Here is a 22,130-nt window from a genome sequence, read left to right as displayed (position 1 = left end):
GATGTTTAAGTGGATGGCAGAACATGACTCTCGAGTAGGATGTAACGATATAACTGGTGCTGCTTGTTGCCACAGGGGTGTGTGGTAAAACTGCAAGTAGAAAACACAAAAGGGCTTTCCAATAGTGTAATACAGTAGATCCCTTTATAGTAAACTCCAAGGGACCAGGACAAGTAGTTTACCATATCAGAAGTTTTCTATATCACAGTTGGTCATACATTGTATATTTATACAGACATTTGCTGGGACCAGAGAATTGAGTTTACTATAGCCAGAGGTTTACTATATCAGAGATTACTATTGCGAAATTCTACTGTATTTAATGTTGGACCTTATGAATATGCACAGTGATGAAACCCTTTGTCAGAAGACTTCGGCCAACAGAGCTTGCAAGAGTGTATCCCCAAGGGGGAATGGAGTGTTTGTGCGGCATGTAACTGGTTCGAAAAGGAAAGGCTTGGTGAATAATATAGTAGAGCTGCACCCAGTGTAGGTACACATCTTCAGTTATTTGCGCACAAACCAAATCTGAAGTGTGAAAAAAACACCTAAATACTTACTTCTGAAGAGGTAAGCCTCCGTGTATAAGGATGGTCACGCTGAGCCAGGTACCAGTAGGGTTTGCGCCTGCGCAGAAACACTGACCTGCTTGTACACAGAGAAAAAAGCCATGCACACATGGCTCTATGCTTTTGCGCAGGCGCGGGCTGCTCTTTGCTCTTGTGCAGTGTGGCCACACTCGTACACGGAAGGGAGAACAGCCACAAGCAATATTCGACATTAAAATATTTTCAAAGAGTTCCAGTGCATGAACAGAGAGGCATACGAAGATCAGTGATACCTCTGGACTATCCAGAGGCTTTACTCTACTGACGTAAGTAACTTTTTACCACCCACTTCAGGTAATTGTTTACATATATAAAGGCTGACTCTTTGTGACTAAGTGTTCAATCCCCTAAATGCTAGATTATAGTGTATAATAATCATTTGGACAGCTCGATGGCGCAGTGGTTAGCGCTCTCGCCTTACATCGCTGGGTCCCTGGTTCGAATCCCAGCCAGGTCAACATCTGCAAAGAGTTTGTATGTTCTCCCTGTGTATGTGTGGGTTTCCTCTGGCCACTCCGGTTTCCTCCCACATCCCAAAAACATACAGATAAGTTAATTGGCTTCCCCTAAATTGGCCTTAGACTATGATACATGCACTACACGATATAGACATATGACTATGGTAAGGATTAGAGTGTGAGCCCTCCTGAGGGACAGTTAGTGACAAGACAATATACTCTGTACAGTGCTGCGTAATATGTCGGTGCTATATAAATAATAATTGCAACCCAACTGCTGTAAACTGGCTGCAAGGCTAATGATAGGGGTTCAGGCTGCTTCTTGCACTAGCTTCCAATGATCTTTAGTACCGATGGTTGGCTGGTAATTCCCAGCTGGACAATGCTGAATCTCGATGACTGGTGTCAGTTTGTAGTTCTCCTGGCCATCAGGTCACAACAGAAGGCAGGATATTTTCAATAACGTGCTTACGTTCTCATGCGAAGATAGGAAATGCAACAATATATATTTTTCAGCAACTTCTGGAGACAAATACAAGAGATAACTGATAAGAAAGTAATCTTCATTTATCTTTACTCATGTTGTGATTACTTTACATCACAGTGTTTTGGGGGACAATGTCATAAGTGCCAAAAGCAAAAGATGAACCATCAGCCTTAGCATCTTTTTTTTAATTGCTGGGTGGGAGGACGTCACTGACCAGGATAAATGCAGACCTTTTCTTTTCATTTCATAGCTAAATGCAAGACCATACCTTTAAAAACATAAGAAAATCACCCACAGCAATCAATTTTGAGGTTGGAAACTGTGAAGAACGATTTGGTTGCAAATGGGAATACACATTTTTTTTTTCTCCTTGGTGAACTTAAAGCGAACTGGAGGTGAGAGAGATGTGGAGGCTGACATATTTATTTCATTTTAAACCATGCACATTGCCTGGTTGTCCTGCTGATCCTGCCTCTGCCTCTAATACTTTTAGTCATAGACCCTGAACAAACATGCAGCACATCAGATGTCTCTGACCAGATTAGCTACATGCTCACGCTTGTTTTAGGTGGGTGATTCAGCCCCTACTGACCAGAAATGTCATCAGGCCTGCCAGGCAGCTGGTATTGTTAAAGAGAACCCGAGGTGTGTTTAAAGAATGTTATCTGCATACAGAGGCTGGATCTGCCTATACAGCCCAGCCTCTGTTGCTATCCCAAACCCCCCTAAGGTCCCCCCTGCACTCTGCAATCCCTCATAAATCACAGCCATGCTGTGAGGCTGTGTTTACATCTGTAGTGTCAGTCTCAGCTGCTCCCCCGCCTCCTGCATAGCTCCGGTCCCTGCCCCCGTCCCTTCCCTCCAATCAGCAGGGAGGGAAGGGATGCAGGCGGGGACTGGAGTTCTGCAGGAGGCGGGGAGAGCAGCAGACTGACACTATAGAGATAAACACAGCCAGCTCTGACAAGCTGTTTGTCAGCAGCATGGCTGTGATTTATGAGGGATTGCAGAGTGCAGAGGGACTTTAGGGGGGTTTGGGATAGCACCAGAGGCTGGGCTGTATAGGCAGATCCAGCCTCTGTATGCAGATAATATTCTTCAAACCCACCTCGGGTTCTCTTTAAAAAGAAAATATATCAGCCTTCATATGTCTCTCATCTTGGGTTCCCTTTAATCTTTTTGGCTTTTCAATTTGCAAGCGGTGAAAGTTATCTTGCACCGGCTGAGTGCTTGGAACCATATCTGAGCACAGCTGCAGAGATGCTCGGATGCAACATGTTGCAGTTCTGTGCAGCCGGTTGATCCACTGCGTGTCAAGAACTGAGACATGCAGTGTTGCAAGCACTGCCATTCAGCTATATTTTAAATGTACCCAAATGATGGGAGATTGAACTGCCTGACTAGTGCCTAGTTTAACCTCCTCAATGGAAGAGGCCTTACTCTGTTCAGAACTTAGAGCAGTGTTTCTCAACCTGGGGTCAGTGGACCCCTGGGAGTACATCGGCAGCTGTCAGGGGGTCCTCCAGCGGCCGCAGACAAAATGGCGGATCTTGCCCCCAGGAGAGAAGTGTCAGGCTGGGCAGACAGTGCCGGTGGCAAGGGACGCAGCAACTTACTTAGCCCCGTTCCCGCATGGTCTCCTGTCACTGGGCTTACCTCCGGGCTCTCCTGCCGCCGCCGTGCGTCCTGTCACCATGGTTACCAGGCAGCCTCTCACGACGTCAGAGTTGCTGCTGGAAGTAACCATAGCGGGAAGACGCGGCGAAAGGAGGAGAGTCCGGCGAGAGGAGGAGAGCCCAACGAGAGGAGTCTGCGCGGAAACAGGGCTTTGTAAGATTGTACTGGGGTACTACCTGGTTATCTATACTGGAGCACCTATAGCTCGCTAACTACACTGGGACACCACCTGTACCTGGCTATCTATTCTGGGGCACCACCTGCACTTGGCTAATCTATTCTGGAGCACCACCTGCACTTGGCTAATCTATTCTGGGGCACCACCTGCACTGGGCTAATCTATTCTGGGGCACCACCTGCACTTGGCTAATCTATTCTGGGGCACCACCTGCACTTGGCTAATCTATTCTGGGGCACCACCTCCACCTGGCTAATCTATTCTGGGGCACCACCTGTACCTGTCTATTCTGGGACACCATCTGCACTTGGCTAATCTATTCTGGGGCACCACCTGCACCTGGCTAATCTATGCTGGAGCACCACCTGTACCTGGCTATCTAATCTTGGGCACCTATAGCTCGCTACCTACACTGGGGCACCACCTGTACCTGGCTATCTATTCTGGAGCACCTATAGCTCTCTGTCTATACTATGGCATCTGCACCTGGCTACTTATACTGGGGCACATATAGCTTGCTACTTATACTGGTGGCACTTGTACCTTGTTAACCTATACTGTGGGCACCTATGGCTGGATACCTATACTGGGGGCACCTATGCCTTGCTACCTATTCTGGGGAGCCTATACCTGGATACCTGTATGTGGGGCACCTATACCTAGCTAGGACAGGGGGTCAAGAGGTAACACAGGGGGACAAAAGAGGCACAGGGGAACAGAGGGGGAGAAAATAGGCACAGGGGGAACAGAGGTGACACGGGGTCAAGAGGTACAGTACAGGGAGAACAAAGATAATATGGGGAGATGAGGTGACACAGAGGGAGACAAATGAGGCACAAACTGAGGTGACACAAGGGGACAAAAGAGGCATAGGGAGAACAAAAGGGGACAAAAGAGAATGGTTAAAAATGGACATGTTCCTTATCTCATTTGTTAACCAGGGACTACCTGTATTTCGCTAGTATTTGGCTCCACACACATCATATAATGGCCACACCCACTTTTGCTTGAATTCCTACAATTTCTCTGTGTCTCTTTAGCAGATATCTCGTTGCCAGGACACCTGTCCTCCAACAATTTCAGCATCTCAATAAGGGAAGCCTATCCAGAAAGTAATATGAGGCATATTCACTAAATAGCGGTAAAATTGTGGTGCGCAGGTAGCGCACAACAGTTTTTATCAATACTTATGCTAGTTACATTCTTTCCTGTAGTCTTGCCTGTGTGAATGCTTGCTATCACTGTGATCGAAACAGCCGTATTTCGGCAGGAAAATCGTTAGGTGTATGGGCCCCTTAAGGTGATTCTCTACTGGATCATTGTGTGCTGATCTGGTAGTAAGGTTGCTAACAATCAATGCAGCGTTACTACCTCTGCAGGTCTGCTGCTGTCACAAATAAGACTACTGGGCCCTGCCCTGTTCCCATAGTTAGATTAGTCTATGACTCAATTACATCAAGCCATCCACACCTGATAGCTGTCTCAATCATTGGTGTGAGGGCAGGTGATGACATAACCAGGGTGTGTGGTGGTGCAGGCAGCTGTGTAGCAGGAAGTGGGTGTGCCTGAGCTTCTTAACCAAGAAGTCCAGACAATCCCCAGTATCCAGCCAGTTGTTAAGGTGAGTACACTCATCCGATCCCCTTGGGCGAGATCACTGGGCCGGCCTGTACAGACGCGTGTCATCAGAGTTCAGAAAGGAACTTCTACAACCAGATAACACAAGTTTCTTAACATAGGTTTGCTAACTTTAACTCCATTAACCCCCAAAATACAGAACATTCTGTGTATTTTTATTTTTTCATGCACGGAAATCGTGCAGGTTTTCACCTTTATTTTGGACACCTCATACCATACGTTCTTTTCTGTTTCAATATTTTTATTGAGTTTTCAAAAATAGATATATACAACAATGGTCATGGACCAATATAGTAAGAAGACATTGCTTAAGTATAGTAGAGTCTTTCAATTTAAAATAAAAGCCTCGTTAGGTTAGCCCTAGGCAACTCATCCAACAATAACGTAATATGTTACAGCAAGGCACAGCTTAACCCACTTGTTCTGTCTTCTTATACTGTTTGAAGGGCAGATGCCCTAAAAATTAAGATAGAGGTAGAAAATAGAAGAAAAGAGTGAAAATAAAAGTGAAGAAAGGGAGGGGGAGGGGGAAAGCTGGGGGAGAGGGGAAAGGGAGGGGAGGGGGGAAAGGGGAATGGTGTTGGGGGCCCACAGACTCCATCCTGGAGACTAACATTAGCTTATGGCTCAGGAGGTGAGAATGAGCGCATGCCATGGTTCCCAGATTTTGTTGAATTTATCTACCTTGTCCTCAAGGATCGCAGCCATCCTTTCCTGAGTCATAAAAGACGTCACCCTGCTCTTGACTTCCTCAAATGAGGCGAATTGAGTTCTCCAGGCCCTGGCTATACTTTGTTTAGCTGCGACTATAACAAAGTGGGCCAGCACTTGCTGGGATCTATTCAGGGAGGCAATCTCAAAATGTAACAGGGCTATCCAGGGGTCCCATACGTTCTTTTGTGAAAATAGAGAAAGGACGCGCAGTGTCTTAAAAAATTCTGCAGGCTCTCTGAAATATATCTGCACATAGAACACGAACAAAAATCCACAGAATGTAAACCACCCATTGATTAACCTCCTTGCCGGTTATCCCGAGCTCAGCTCGGGGTAACCTGCGCAGGAGGATTTCTCAGGCCTCGATGGGCCGATTTTTTTTTTTTTATTGCACACAGCTAGCACTTTGCTAGCTGCGTGCATATTCCGATCGCCGCCGCTCACCGCAGATTCGCCCCTACCCGCCGCGCCGCCCCCCCCTCCAGACCCCTTACGCAGCCTGGCCAATCCGTGCCAGGCAGCGCTGAGGGGTGGATCGGATTCCCTCTGACGTCCCGACGTCCATGACATCGGTGACGTCATCCCGCCTCGTCGCCATGGCGACCGGGGAAGCCCAGCAGGAAATCCCATTCTGAACGGGATTTCCTGCTTACTCTGATCGCCAGAGGCGATCGGAGTGGGTGGGGGGATGCCGCTGCTCAGTGGCTATCAACTTGATTTAAAAAAAAAAAAAAAAAGTGCTGTGCTGCCCCCTTGCCGCGGGAATTGGACCGGCAAGGGGGTTAACATATCTATGGGTTCCTATAAATATACAATAAACTTTTTTCTAATCTTAACATTTTTGACCAGATTGGGCAAAAATCTCATCTCTATAGTACTAGGAGACACGGAAGCAATAAAGGCTACAATTCAAAATTAATGTATATTATGGGAGCATCGAGGTCAGACAGGGTGGTCCATCTCCCCCGGAAAGGTAGAAGTCATAGGAACATCGACCCAGGCTCAACAAACTATCAAGACTTGTGTCAGAGCAGAGCTCAAGCATAGCACAGTTCAGAAACACCAATTTGGAGCAGGAAAGGTCCATTCCTACAATGCTGTTTCAGCAGAGCCCGAGCAAAGCACAGTTCAGAAACAACAATTTGAAGCAGGAAAGGTCCATACCCTCAATGCTGTTTCAGAGGTATCCCTACATTAGGTGTAGCAGGTAAGTTACTACAGACTCATAGCACCCAAATGAGCTCCAGAGCTAGGGCTATGTTCCGACAGTTGGGGGGTTGTTACTCTTTTGGGTTATATGTTTTTTGATGTATACCTCACAGTTCTGTTACACACCATGCAGTTGATTATGTGTGCTATTTTGCTCTATGCAGCAGACATATTGCAATTCATAATTTCTGCCTAAACTTTAGCTTTCTAGCTGGCTGTTAGCCATTTGTAATTTACCTCTTTTTTACCTATTTGTGAAAACATTCATGTAATGACATACTCCAATGTCTGATTGAGGTATATAATGCTATTTGAATGTGAATACACTTACCTTTAGCAAACTCAAAAGCTGATGTGCATGTCTATATTTCAGATGTATGCTGATGCTTGAGATCAGAAAACATAGGTATTATAGTTTCAGCTATATACATGTGTATGGTACAAATGCCACTGGTTTCAGGGGAAACATTAGTAGAAGGTGTGGGAAAAATCACCATACACTTCCAGAGTTGTGCCTTAAGCCTCGTACTCACGAGGCACAAATGTAGCAAGTCGCCCAATAAAAAAAAAAAAGGCAGCGACAGCTTGTCGCCAGGTCCCTCTGTGCAGCAGCTGTACACATGGCGCACAGAGGGACAGAGATGCGGCGGAAGCAGCTGTTGCCGAAGGTTCAGTCCCGCGCCGGAAGCTCCATACATTGTGTATGGGGTTGCTGTCGCTAGTCCGCATACACACGGCGGACTAGCGACAGTTGCGGCGAAGTTGCGGCGACAGCTGTTCCCGGGGATTGGCCGCACCAATCGCCTGGCGACAGCTCTGAGTAGCGACGGTTCGGGGAGCGCGCGTCATACACACGGGCGACCTGTCGCCGCAACACGCGCGTGCCACGTGGTTGCGGCGACAGTTGTAGCCCGTGTGTATGGGCCATTACCCACCGCCATGATGTCTGCAGGATCACCCACAGCTGCCACTGCCCCCAGACCTACTGCTTCCTACCTTGCCTGTGAGTACCGGGCAGTTGGAAGTTGTGCCTCTGATGGAATAGATGGCACAGTCATCCTCCTCTTCCAGCGCTGTTGGCTCCACCCTTTCCCAAAAGTCAATGCAAATGCCTGGCATTGATCTACAGGCTCCTGTGGTAGAAAGCATTTGAGAAAGGGTATCTGCTTGAAATGTTGTGCTGGCCTGCGCTATGAACTCCTGTATAGCACAAAGAAAGAAAAGTCTGTGAGCATGGCTTGTTGTTCCTATGTCTTATAGTTCTAGAAGGTCATCCCAGTCAACTATTCTGTAAGGACTGATAGGTCTTCAAACCTTGCTTAAAGGACATCTAAGCTGAAAGGGAACAGTTAGGCTCCTTTCACACTTACCGTGTTTCAGTGCGGTGCGGTATTCTCCCCCATCGCAGTGGCAATTAGTCTCTGTGAAACTGGCCATAATACCCGTGGTGCAATGCGGCGCAACAGAAGTGCTTCTGACAATGTAGAGTCTGTATTGCATTGGAGTCTATTTAGGTTGTTGTGGCAGCAGGGCAGCACTCATGTGCCAATCGCTCAAAGTTCTTGGGAGGAGGTAAGTCCACCGCTATCTCCTCTATTTTAAAACATTTTAGCTACTTTTATCCTTTTGGCACCTCTGTATTCATGTTACTTTGTACAAGTCCACCCTAGGTGGAGGGGTGTAACCCCCTTTTTTTTATCTACGGAGAGCGACTTCTTAATCCTGAGTGGGGACAGGTCTAATCTCCCCACCTGCATTTACAGTGGTTGCCTGTGAGGTAACCCTGACTTGTGAGTATACTATATTTACTCATCTAATCACCAGTACATACTACAACATATAAGGCTCACGGTGTCCCTCTTTATATCAAAAGTCTGTGACGTACTTCCCGTCCAGCAGGCAGCACATCACTGAGTGGGGGCAGAGCTGTGCAAATCACCCTGTCGGTGCACTCTGCCACGGGGTGATTTGCGATTGACCTGTAGCGGGCTCCCCTACCGCAGGACAATCGCACTGCAATGTGTGAAATCAGCCTTAAGCTTTACTTACCTGGGTCTTCTTCCAGCCTCTAGCAGTCTATCTGTTCCCTTGCTGCAGTTCCGCTGCCCTCTAGTGCACTGCTACCCGCTCTGAAATATCCCCGACCGCAGCTGTGGAGGTAATTGAAGGCTTTGTTTCCTGGAAAGACAAACCACACCAAAACATGTTCAGTCCAAATGAAATTATGGCAGAGGTTACTACCAGTATGCACTTACTGTACTTTAGTGTCCGCTGTCTGTGTTATACTAATCATTTACCTGGATCATACATTGCTTTAGCTTTGTACTACATGATGGGGAACTTAAATAAATTACTCTGCTCCAGCCTACGGAAAAAAACAGCCTTTCCCAATCTATATTTAATCAAAACATTCCGATATCTGTCAATAGTAGTAAAAATGTTTCTGTACCGTGTTAGCCAAACAATATATGTAGGTAGAAAAAAACAAAGTCTTGTAAAAGTAATACCTTTTAATGGCTAACTGATAAAGTTAAATAATGCAAGCTTTCTGGGATCTAGTCCCCTTCTTCAGGCATATTTCTAGATGTTAGCTGTAGTAAAACACTGATGCAGGGAAGCTGCATGAAGATGGCAGTTGTACTGGTTGCTGTTTAGCAGTTAGATGTCAGGTGATCAGCAGGCTGGAGCCAGTGAGCTTATGCAAGCAAACATGAAATCTAGCAGGTTTCTGAAGATAGTGAAGCCAAGTCAATCATGTTACATAAGGAGTCATGAATCCCATTCCACAATTTAAACCTTCTGTTAATGTCTTGAACATTTTCATAAATTTGTACTCAGAAATCTTTCTTGCTTGTTCATTTTTGAAGTTACCCTTAAGAATAAATACTTTTAGATCTTGCATGCTGTGTCCTGGTTCGCAGAAGTGTTGGCCCACTGGTGTGTCCATTTTACCCTCATTAATTTTAAAGCGGTGATGGTTCATTCGTGTGCGCAGTTTTTGTCCTGTTTCTCCTATATAGATACCTCTTGAGGGGCATTTCATGCAGCGTATCATGATATCTGTCAAGAAAGCCTTTGTTTTTAATAGGTTTGCATTAGATTAGATTCTGTTTCTTTTAAATCTAACCTCCGCTCTATTAAAAAATATTCAGTAGTGTCTGGGTACCATTACAGACAAAACATAGTTCTTTGCTGGGGAGTGAAATCAAATCAACCCAGATGAGATTTGCAGAATTCCTCCCAAGTCCAGATGGATTTTTTTCTACCTCTTATTGGCTACCTTGGCTTTGGAATTTGGAATGATTCTTATAATTCATGCCGAAGGAAGGGGGAGAAAAGTACATCTGTAGCCTCTTAGGGAGCAGTTCCATTCACAGCAGTGCCAGAAAGCATGGACTTGACCTGGTACTGACATGAATGTGTGGGAGATTTTTCTGGAAGTGCAGAAGCAGGCATACTGAAGCACACAGAGTACCTTCATGTGCCTCTGTTTAAAATTTTGTGATCACATGTCTGTGAACAGAATGTTTTACGCCTTCCTATCCTAGGCTGCTTAATACCTTCTTGACTACAGCAAATTTTGTTTTACAGCGTTGGAGTTCACTGCTCACAGGTTTGTAAATTAATACAAAACTTGTGCTGTTTTGTTGGAGACAGAATTGTCTTTATTGTAAAAACTTATTTTTCTTTGTCTTCTATTTGTATAATTTCATTGTTTATTTTCATACTTTTTTCTGTTGTCATTTTTTTTTATTATTCTTCCTCACTGTCAATTCTGTGAGGAATCCATGGAGTCCCAGGCCTATAGGCACAGTAGTCATATTCCTATAGGTGCTACAGTACATGCTTATTGTTTTGCAAAAAATAAATAAATCTCTCTTTGATATTGTGGGGGTCATGTAATTGGAGACTATGCTAATTGGTCTTCAGTCACTCGGCCTCGTTCACATTAGACAATGCGTATGGCCGTGCGTTCGGAATTCAAGCGCACCCGATCGCACGACATCCGCATTGCCGTGCGTTGCGCTGCTGATCCCATTCATTACAGTGAATAGAATCAGCAATTTGCTTTGGGAAAAACGCGTGCAGTAGTGCGATAGCTGAACGATGTCTGAACGTCAAATGTAGGAATGCTTAAAGCACCACTAATGCAAAAAAATTAAAACATTTAAAATACACATGTATGCATACATTTAAAATGTACATTTGTCCTGGAGTAAAGTGAACTATAAATTACTTTTTTTCCCAAGCTGCGGTCACTTATAGTAGGTATTAACTTTTCAGTGCAAAACGGACGTTTTAAAACAGTTGTTTTGCATTGACGATTGGAGTACACCCTCAGCTAGTTAACAATCTGACATGTTTGTGTTACTGTATACATTATCAGTTACTTTGTATATTTCTTGTTATTGAAGATTATTTGGAAATATGCATAATGTAAACATCTACAAAAATGCAAAACATTGTTTGAAATGTTTGTTAATAATTTTTGAAAAATCCAATAAAAATTATTGAAACCGGAATAGTCAATCTCCTCATGGGGTATTGTCAGGAATTCCTTTAATTTTATCAGCACCTCCTAGGTGGCAGTGGCACAGACCAGTGGCACACACTAGTGGCATGAGAGGAGACAGGCTGGCATTTTAGTTTAGGTCCTTTCCTTTCCCATGAGGAAATGGACTATTCCAAAACTTGTCAGAGCTTTATTACCTATTGTAAGTGACAGCAACATAGGAGAAAAATAATTTATAGTGCATTTTTCTCAGGGCCAAATGTACATCTTGTAGGTATGTATACACAAGTATTTTAAATTTTAAAATGTTTTGCAATAGTAGTCCTTTAAGGGAGTCAGAACATTTTTTAAAACCGGGGAATGTGCTTCAAGAACATTAATTTACAGTGCAGTGGTGGAAAGGAGTTACATGTTAGTACAGGCCTTTCAATTGTAAGATTTTCATTTTCTAGAAACTTTTTCAATTATTAAAACTTGGAATGTTTTGGCCATATACAGGATCATCTTTATTTCAAACAGTTATCATGCTTTCACAATTCTTTTCAATGCAGCTTGTTCATAGTTCAAGATTGCGAATAGGTGCTGGCCAGACAACTGTCTGATTTGTAAGCTTAAAATGCCTGAAATCGTATTCTGTAAAATGTAATAACTCTTTCTGCTGAAGAATATTATTTGTAAGTTTCACACAAATTGGTGCCAGATAATATTACAACAAACGCCCAGAATTACACACCGACCGCTTTCCAGGCATGAAAAGAGATGCCTTCTTGAGGTACAATATTTGTGCACTCTAGTAGATGTGTAAAACACATCTTTTCAGTTCTCAAACCACACTGATATCACTTATTTTTTATATTAGCATTCCAAGATTAGCAATTTAATAATTAAAATGGTTCTCTGTGCATTTTTTTCCTGACTCCTCTTTTGCAGCCATCCAGATGGAAGCTAAAACATGTATTATGTTGTCCTCTGTTCCCAGAAAATGATTCAAAAACAATTAGTGTGGTCCAGTAAAAGGTGTTATGTACAGCTTAAAGGACGACTGTAGGGAGGCTGCCATGTTTTTTTCCTTTTGTGCAATACCAGTTGCCTGGCTGTCCTGCTGATCCCTCGCCTCTAATACTTTTAGCCATAGCCCCTGAACAAGCATGCAGCAGATCAGTTTTTTTCCGACATTAATGTCGGAGCTGAAAAGAATAGCTGCATGCTTCTTTCTGGTGTTAATCAGACACTATTGCATCCACATAGATCAGCGGGGCTGCCAGGCAACTGGTATTGCACAAAAGGAAAAAAAACATGGCAGCCTCCCTACAGTTGTCCTTTAAATACAAACATTGTTACTGAAATCAGGTTAACACACGCTTTTGCTACTGGCAAATAAATACATGATAACCAGCACGATGGTGTAGTGGTTAGCACCTTCACCTTGCAATGCTGGGCCCAAGTTCGAATCCCAGCCAGGGTACTATCTGCACAGAGTTTGTATGTTCTCCAAGTGTCTGTGTGGGTTTCCTCAAGGCACTCTGGTTTCCTCCCACATCTTAAAAACGTATAGATAAGCTTCCCCCTAATTTGCCTTAGAGTAAAATACATATACCATACCATATATATATACATAGACATATCAGTGTTCTCCCCCAGAATTTTTTTTCCAGCCAGGTGGCATGAAATAGTAGTCGGGTGGCATGAAAAAGTAGCCGGGTTGGGTGATATGAGAGAATGCTGGGCCAGTGCTCCTGTACGCAACTCTGCTTACAGCATAGGAGGAGGTGAACCGATGCTTATCAAAACTAGCCGGGTGGAGCACCCAGCTAAAAGAGCCTGGGGAGAACACTGCATATGATAGGTAAGGAATAGATTGTGAGCCCCTCTGAGGGACAGTTAAGTGACAATGAATGAAAGCTGTATGGAGAGAAGAAAAGGAAATAACGTCAACAGAGTGAGAGAAACACAATGCCAAAATAGCACCTCAACTTGGGCAGCGGGGTGATCCAACTATTCTACATAATGTGGGAGTCATCATCAACCAGTCACATGACTCTTAGTCCATTGGTAAGAATCTAGCGGTAAGTGGTGGGTGAACAAATTAAGCGAAGTAGGGGTTTTGGAGGTTGGAAAGCTAAGGTTGGCAAGGGGCTGTTGGCTTAGCATCTTTTCGGGTCTGTAAGGAATTTAAAAAACAAAAGGAAATATATATATATATATATATATATATATATATATATATATATATATATAGTAAACCTGGTGCATCCATGGTGACGGGACATCTTGTGGATTATGCCCCCTTTGTACCTCATGCCCTCTTGTGTCTCCCTGTGTCCCCCTCTGTCCCCCTTGTGTTTTCCTGTGCCCCCCATGTGTCCACCTCTGTCCTTCATTTGTCCCAGTGTCCTTCTCTGCAAGGGCAAAGTACAGGGAGTCCCTGACACTGCGGCAGGTTGGAGGTTAATATTGGCAGGCGTTCACCAGTCAGGCTCTCTCTGCATTTGGACTATAAGACGCAGTGACTTTTTTCCTACTTTTGGGGAAGAAAAAGTGAGTCTCATAGTCCAAAAAATACAGTAAATGTTAGAGAGAACATGGCCAATTAGACCATTTGGAATTGTCTTAACTGAAAATGTGGCATGTGTGCAGTGGCCCATAACTGTTGCCATAGTTATCGGGTCCCGATATTGTGCATGTGCACGCACCTTAAGAGAATGTTTCACATATTTTCTATCAACAAAGGCAGTGTTATCTGTATACTGTACGCTCTATTATGAAGGATGCGTTATGTCTCAAGGGTTGTTATATAAAACCACTCAGCAGATTTTACAGTGAACATTCCAACATTAAGACAGTGTAACAAGAGCAATAAAGAAATTTACATGAACCGAGCTGCCATGTAAGGTGATGAGATTTGTAATGGAAGGCCTCCTTGTAAGGCAAAAAAGCTTTAGTGCTTCCCATATTGTACATAAAAACAACAACGATCTAGGTGGCATAGAAGAGCAGCTACAGTAACGCTTAAGACTGTCACAGTGTTCTTGTCGTTAGGTACCCTGCTGTCCTTACAGGTCAGAACCAATTTTGTGTTGCCTATTATGGATCTGTGGAACTCTCTTACACTTTGCTCAAGGGATATGTTTACCCAAAAGTATCACAAATGATTACTTCATGCAGCAAAAAATCAAGTGAGGCTTCTTAGCTTTAAGGCACATTCAGACATAGAAATATAGTTGCTAGAAACTATCATTGATGATTATTTTGAGTCTACCTAGCAACCTGTTCTATAGAGTGGGGAGAAAAGATGCATTGCTGAGCATGTGAATGAGCAGTGGACAACCAGGACGGGGTGAACAATAGCAATTGTTCATGTCAGTCATTTAGTGATTCAGCACAGAAGATTGGTAAACAGTTTTGAGGCTAGTTGGGGTTGTCTCGTCTAAGAATCAAGTTTGCAGGAGTCACCCAAGGCCACTTAATGAACCTTCATGCCAAAACTTTTAAGCAATATTCATCGGCTGAGTCCATTGTTCCCGCCCGTCTGAGGACACCCCATTGTGTGCCAAGTGTCGTCAGGATCAGAGTCATCTCTCCTCCCCTCACCATAGCAACAGTTGTGTCACCCTACTGTAGTAGAGCGAGATGTAAGAACAGTGCTCGGCTCCCAAACAGCCATCCAAGGGATTAAGTGCCGACCCCTCAGGTGACAAGCGTTGTTCTTATGGATGCAGTTTGAAGGTGCACATACATCTAGGGATGTATGGGCAGATTGACCAAAAGACAGATCTCCCTCTGATCAGAGAGAGATCTGTTGCCTGTCCATACACTGCAGGCCGATTCCTGATCAATTTCAGCATGAAATCTATCAGAAATCTGCCTAGTGACAATGCCTCCACTGGCTGTCCCCCAAGTGTAAATGTGTACCCCCCTTCTCCTGGTGCCTGTGTAGTGGAAAATCTCACCTGTCCTGCTTAAGTGGCTCCTCTGCTCTTGCCCCCAAGTGTATCACATTGATTGTGTGTGTAACGTCACACACTTGCCTGGTGGCAATGGAGGAGGGCACACGACCTTACAATTGGGAAGACAGCTGTCACGTTCGTCCATCATCGCGATATCGAACGCAGTTACCTCCACGCACCTAGTGAGGCAGTTTTGACCAAGATTTTTCCAGCATGTCCGATCGATGCATTGAACGATTTAGGCCCACCGATCATTTGGACATGTTGCAATCACCAATTTTCATATCATTCGATAAAATTATCGAATCAGGTGGTCAATCAGGCCACAAGATCGGTACATGTGTGGGGACATTTAGACTGGGGGTGTGAGTGTCTGCAAAAGTCTGCTGTGTTTTCTATGCTTTTAGAGCCACTGTAAAGCTATTCACAAGTCCACTTGTGGCATGATAGTTAAATTGTTTTGTTAATCACATAGCTGATTACTTGGAATACTTAATCCTTGTAAACACCGTCTTGGCACTGATAGGTAAACTAGGAAAACATTGTGTTAGCAGCTCATTAGTAAACAGGCAGGGAGCTGGAGACAAGCCTGCTAATGATAATCTTGTTGGCAAACAGAGAGAGTGATGTACACTTGTACTTAACAATTGTTTTACATCACTTCCTCCCAACCATTAAATCCCATGCTCACTTGCATTTTAAGTCACCTAAAACGATTATTTAGAATTGTTCAGAAATGGTGAATGAATATACAGTAATTTTGATAGTTGAAGCATATAGATTTCTAATGCAGTCATTTACAATTATATGAATAGGATTGCTTGCTGTTCGCTAAATTTAAGATATGAAAGGCTTTTTCTCTTTTTTTATTCTGATTTATTATGATGGTATGGTGAACAAATGGTGGAATAGATAGAGACTTAAGATACATTGATCTAACTCACCGTACCAATTGATAGTGCTTGGTCTGTATAAAGAACGCTTTTATCGTAATATTTTGTCCCTATTTTTTTCTATTATTGATTCACCAAAATGAACATTCCTGATAACAATATTTGGTATTCCTATTTGTATTGCTACTCTTGCTTATGGAATTTGTGTCCCTATTTTTTCATTATTGCCAATGTCATTTTATGTCCCTATTTTTATCACTTTTTTGCATATTTCTTATATATATTTTGTATATGTTTTTGTTTACAGTTGCTCCTTGTTTTCATATTGCCTGAGGAAACGGGCTCTAGACCCGCGAAACGCGTTGTAAAGTTTGTTGGAGTAAGAATACATTGTTTTATGATTATTATCATTGTATCCTTATTGGGGAGGTAGGTCATCCAATACCCCCATTTAAAAAAGTTTTAACCACTTGATGACCCAGCCTTTACCCCCCCTTAAGGACCAGCGTGGTTTTTTATGATCTGTGCTGGGTGGGCTCTGCAGCCCCCAGCACAGATCAGGTTGCAGGCAGAGCGATCAGATCACCCTCCTTTTTTCCCCCCTATGGGGATGATGTGCAGGGGGGTCTGATCGCTCCTGCCTGCCTGGGTGTTGCGGGGGGGGGGCACCTCAAAGCCCCCCTCTGCGGCGAAATTCCCCCCTCCCTCTCCTCCCTGTCCCCCCTGGTGATCGGGGCTGCACAGAGGCTATCCTCTGTCACATGGCGGCGATTCCTGGCCGCTGTAGCAGCAGCGCCGTTCAATGTAAACAAAGGAGACAAACGTCTCCTGCGTTTATATAGTCTGTGAGCCGCGATCAGCTCCGTGATCTAACAGGAAACTGCCGCGAGCTGCCTTTCCTGATTAATTAGGGAGGCACCTGGCGACGCAGATGTGCGTCGCTGGTCCTCCAGCTACCACTTTGCCGCCGCACGGTATGAGTGTGTGGTCGGCAAGTGGTTAAAGTGTTTTATTCTTTCTATCCGCTGTTATATCCTGACTTTTTGTATCCACTGGTTGGATGGGTGTGATCACCTTTTTCTATCTATGGAGAGCAACATCTTAGACAGAATGGGGACAGGCCTAACATCCCTGCAAACGCTACTAGTGGTTGCCTATATCTAGCAGCCCACATTTGTATTATCTATTTATCTAAAAAACGATATTCAAAATAACACACTTTTGGGGCTCTCGATTTCTCCTTTTTTCTTCACATTTAAATCCCATGCTCACTTGCATTTTAAGTCACCTGAAATGATAATTCAGAATTGTTTTGTGTGACTTTCTATGGATGTACAAATGTCCCCAAACGTCCGCTGACAACTACTGCATAGCAGTTAGCATGCTGATGGACTATGTCTGATTGCCATTATTATGTACCATCACAAAGCAATGTGCATAGTGTTAAGGGGCCCAAACACCTAACGATTTTCCTGCCGAAATACGGCCGTTTCGATCACAGTGATCGAAACGGCCGTGAAATCGCTGCGCACACCGCTGACAGAACGATGGATTTCCGTCCAAAATCCATCGTTCCCGCCGATCCATCCGTGCGGAAGATTTTTCTCGATCGCCGGCAGGTCGGGAGCGCATCGATAGCGGCGTTCGAATGCCCGACGACCGACGCAATACAGCGGAGATACATTACCTGCTCCGCCGGCGCGAGTCACCGCTGTCACCTCCTGGCTCCCGGCTGGCATCTTTTCCACATCACGGCATCCGGCATAACTTCCTGTGTCACTGCAGTGACAGCGGAAGTACAAATAGAGGGCGCTCTATTTGAACTTCCGCTGTCACTGGAGTGACAGAAAGTTATACGCGGATGTGTGATGCGGAAGGTGATGGGAGAAGATGCCGGGACCAGGTGGAGAAGAAGACAGCGGTGGACCAGGGGACACGCGCCGGCCGGAACAGGTAATGTATGCGGGGGGGGGGGGGGGGGGGGGGGCGGCAGCAGCGGCAGCTCCACAGATTGTGATCGGTTTCAGGCGGAAAACGATTCATAATGTGGCCAAACAATCCCTCTCTGATCAGATTCTTTCAGAGAGGATTCTATCTTTTGGTCGAATCTGATGGCAAATCGACCAGTGTATGGCTACCTTTAAAGTAGCCTAAAAGTAAGATTTTATCTTTCAAAAAGCAAACACTGTGGTAGAGCAAAGTAGCCACAGACATGGGATGAGAGCTGCAGTTTTCTGATTTTAGCCAAGGATCTCCTGCACTCTGTTTCAGTGGTAGACACTTCCTGCAGAGTGACGTTGCAGGAAAAAATAATGTACATTAGAAAGTGTTTCCTAGATGGAATGATATTTATATTTATTTATACGTTTTCTGCTGCACTTTCCAGTAACAGTGAACAATTTGCATCACCCGATGTTCTGCAAATTTCCAAGCTCAATCACTGAGCAATTTTGTACCAAGCAAGTCCTAGAATTTTGCCAAAAAATGTGTGTGCCCTGTTTGTGATTTTGTTGCAATTTTGCAGTATTAGTATACTTTTAACACAAGCCCAATGGCTGAAAAAAACACATTTGTTATTCAGAAAAAAATCAAATCGCTCTAGCGGTATCACCACCATAGGATTACATAAGCAAGGTGCTTTTGTACTCGCCAGCTATCAAATTTTTTTTTCCCAAAGTGCTTGTAATGTGTACCATCCCTCATGATCTAAAGCCTGATACACACTTTCAATTATGATTGGCCAATTACTGATCAATGTTACCACTTTCATGTAGTATAAGGGTCAACAGATACTGAATACTATGAGCAGATTGTGTAGGTAAACCCTGTGTAGGAAAATGCCCGAGTGGCCATTTTTCTATGGGGATTCCCATTGGTTCCTTTAAAGTAGACTAGCACCAATATACCACTTGTCTTTCACTGATAAGAATAAATAATAGGTGGAGGAGCGCTCCGTAGTGTTACCATTTATTACATAAATGTTCGCAAAGATAAAATCAACACTTAGTAGAAGGAAATGTACAATGAGCCTTTAAAGGGGACCAGCCCCAAAGTACATCCTCAGGTGGCAGCCTGTCTCCCTTGTGGCTAACAACGGTGGTCGTCTGAGATGGTAAAGGACCTGAAGTGCCTCCGTCGGGTACACATGTGCCAGTGACATCACAATGCGTTTCGGCGTTCCATGCCTTCATCAGGTCAGACCTGAGGAAGAAGTCGAAAGCTGAAACGCATTGTTACGTCACTGTAGTGCAGAAGTGTATAGGGAGGGGGCTGAATGCCTGGAACCCACTAGCAGTGCTTTTCTAAGAACCAGTGAAGGCTCTCACTAAAGTCATGCTTTGGTTGATTTTTAGAAAATCACATGAATCAACTTGGATCACACACATTGCATTACATAAGAAAGAGCTTTTCAAATCACAAGCACTCAGAAATGCGCTGCCAGTGGGTTCCAGGCAAACTATGCATTTCTCCCTCATCCACACTCCAAGGTACATGGACTGTGTTTGTTATATGATTATGTACACAGACAAGATTTTGTCTGGCTCTTTTGTACATTGTGTGTGTATCTTTTGGTTGTAGGATGGCAACCTGTCTGACTGTGTCTATATGCATGTTTAGGAATGATGATATGCCAGTTACAGTGCAGTTAATTTTATGACAGAACCTATTTACGTCACACACCATTAATGAGGCAGAGGTACATTCTGCCGTCTGACCTCATAAAACACAAATATGCCTTTATAACTTGGCTTTCCCGTACATAGCATTCCAATGAGCTTACTAGTGCATTAACTGTTTATCTATAGTAGGCATCCTGGTCTCTGATATGACCTACTTACAGTTTTTAAAAAAAAGTTGTATCTTGCATAGGACAGCAATTCCTGACAGTACAGTTCCAAGAAAAATAAAGATACCGAAGCAACCTTTCATTTTCATGTACCAACCCATACAGTAGAATAAAATCCTAGTTTTTACACAAGTGTGTCTAGTCAGTAGTAAATACCAATCAGGCTACTTGGTAGTCATGTGACCCCCTGCAGATACTGCTGCATTGGGTTGCTAATCTATTCACTGCTGATGAATACAGGTGCAGGATGAACAGCCGCTAGCTGACAATGGAGTAGCAGTAACAGCTCATGAGAAGGAATTAGGCTGGATTCACAGTGGTCAGTTGCATAACGCACGTGTTATAATGAGTGTGAACCGCAATGGAGACTGGACATTGACTTTAATTCAAAGCCTGCATGCAGCGAGTTAGAATTACGCAATCCGTTACAACGCAGTACTGTGAACAGGCCCATAGAACTGTATGAGCAGTGAGTTGATAAGCAGAATTATTCTGCAATGTAACTCAGCATGTGAACTAGCCCTTAAGATACTTTCACAATTTGCTACCATTGCAGTGGCGTTGAAAAGTGACATTGTGCATTAGAGGTGCGGTGTGACTATACAGTGAAGCATGCAGTACTATGGAAGTATACTCCACTGCCGCTGTAATCGCGCATATTACCCCGTAAACACAAAGCATGCTGTGTATTACATCGCTGGAACCCGCCGCATTGTACTCAAAGTAAAAGCACCATAGGAATATCACTGTATAGTGCTGCATGAAATAACATTGTCCATTGCGTGGAACACAACAGGCACAATGTGAAAGGACCCTTCCTATTTCTATCATCATGCCCTTGAATTGTTTTCACTCATACCATTTCTGATATAACAATTGTGAAAGGGGAGATTTGTTTGTCATACTCTTCTTTGTGAATGCATAGTCTAATGGAATGTCTGCATTTTTATATGTCTTCAATGTGATATATTGCCACAGTGGGTATTATTATTTAGTATTTATATAGCGCCGACATCTTCTGCAGTGCTTTACAGAGTATATACTGTATAGTCTTGTCACTTTACTGCCCCTCAGAGGCGCTCACAATCTAATCCCTGCCATACACATACGTCCATTGCAGTCTAGGGCCAATTTAGGGGAAGCCAATTAACTTATCTGTATGTTTTTGGGATGTGGGAGGAAAGCGGAGTGCCCAGAGGAAACCAAGGCAGACACAGGGGGAACATACAAACTCCTTGCAGATTATGCTCTGGCTGGGATTTGAACGCACCATGGGTATACACCACGGGTATAAGATTTAACATACAGCCAGGTTCAAAAACCTTGGTGCATATCCTATTAACGTTTCTCATGAGTTTTCTCCTAGGAGATATTTCAAACCTTACTAATAAAATACCTTTAAAGGTCCCACTAGAAAGAAATTACTCAAAATAAGTTTCATGTTATTTTTTTGTTTTTGTACTTTTTCAGTTGCTAAGTGCTGGAAAGTTATTTTTTAGATAAGATGAAAACATCTCTGGGGAGAAAACTCAGGAGAAAAGTTAATTGGATAAGGGCCATTGGGCTTGATGCACAAAAGTGCAGTAATATTCCAGCTATTCCAGTCATTGGTGTAGCAAAAGGGGGTGCAGAGGTTGCGACCGCATTGGGGCCCTTGGGCTAGAGGAACGCAGAGGGGCACTCCCTCAACTGCACTATTAGCTCTCTATTGGTCCTGTGCTGGTAATAATCACTTCTATAGATGCTTTAAATGGTAGTAATCATTAACAAGCTGTTCCCCGATCCCTGCTTGCACCTCTGACACTAGCAATCCGTGGCTTGTTTTGGTGTGCTGTATCAATTGTTATGTATAGAGTGCTTGGGGGGTGGGGGGGAGGTGCAGAGGTAGTGACCGCACCGGCCCTCCTTCGTTCATCTTATTAGCTTTTTATTGATGCTATACTGGTAATAAACACCTCTAT

At 44.0% G+C, this 22,130-nt stretch overlaps 2 protein-coding genes across 14 annotated transcripts in view; one reads left to right on the top strand and one right to left on the bottom strand.

Annotated features, from left to right (window-relative positions):
• Positions 1–9,604, bottom strand: part of PLXDC1 (plexin domain containing 1) — a 101,823-nt gene extending 92,219 nt beyond the window's left edge. Inside the window, exons 1-4 of one of the 4 annotated variants that reach the window (XM_068262732.1) lie at positions 9,477–9,604; positions 9,019–9,147; positions 7,966–8,169; positions 1,342–1,588 (exon numbers count right to left, since the gene is read on the bottom strand). The gene's annotated coding sequence lies outside the window, so the exon portion shown is untranslated. Of the gene's footprint in view, positions 1–1,341; positions 1,589–7,965; positions 8,170–9,018; positions 9,148–9,476 lie in introns of those variants that run through there. The other 3 variants (XM_068262733.1, XM_068262734.1, XM_068262735.1) reach the window with 3 other exon arrangements.
• The window catches only part of LOC137541444 (dickkopf-related protein 3-like), a 219,941-nt gene that overhangs the window by 180,441 nt on the left and 17,370 nt on the right, over positions 1–22,130 (top strand). For 9 of the 10 annotated variants that reach the window (XM_068262748.1, XM_068262745.1, XM_068262743.1 and 6 more), the window contains one exon: positions 16,630–16,701. The exons of the other annotated variant lie outside the window; for it this stretch is intronic. In XM_068262748.1, the coding sequence (XP_068118849.1) occupies positions 16,630–16,701 (72 nt within the window). The remainder of the gene's footprint in view (positions 1–16,629; positions 16,702–22,130) is intronic. 10 annotated transcript variants of the gene reach the window in all.

The sequence above is a fragment of the Hyperolius riggenbachi genome, chromosome 12 (assembly GCF_040937935.1).
Source record: "Hyperolius riggenbachi isolate aHypRig1 chromosome 12, aHypRig1.pri, whole genome shotgun sequence".
NCBI classification, from domain to species: Eukaryota; Metazoa; Chordata; class Amphibia; order Anura; family Hyperoliidae; genus Hyperolius; species Hyperolius riggenbachi.
This window is presented reverse-complemented; position numbering and strand designations above follow the sequence as displayed.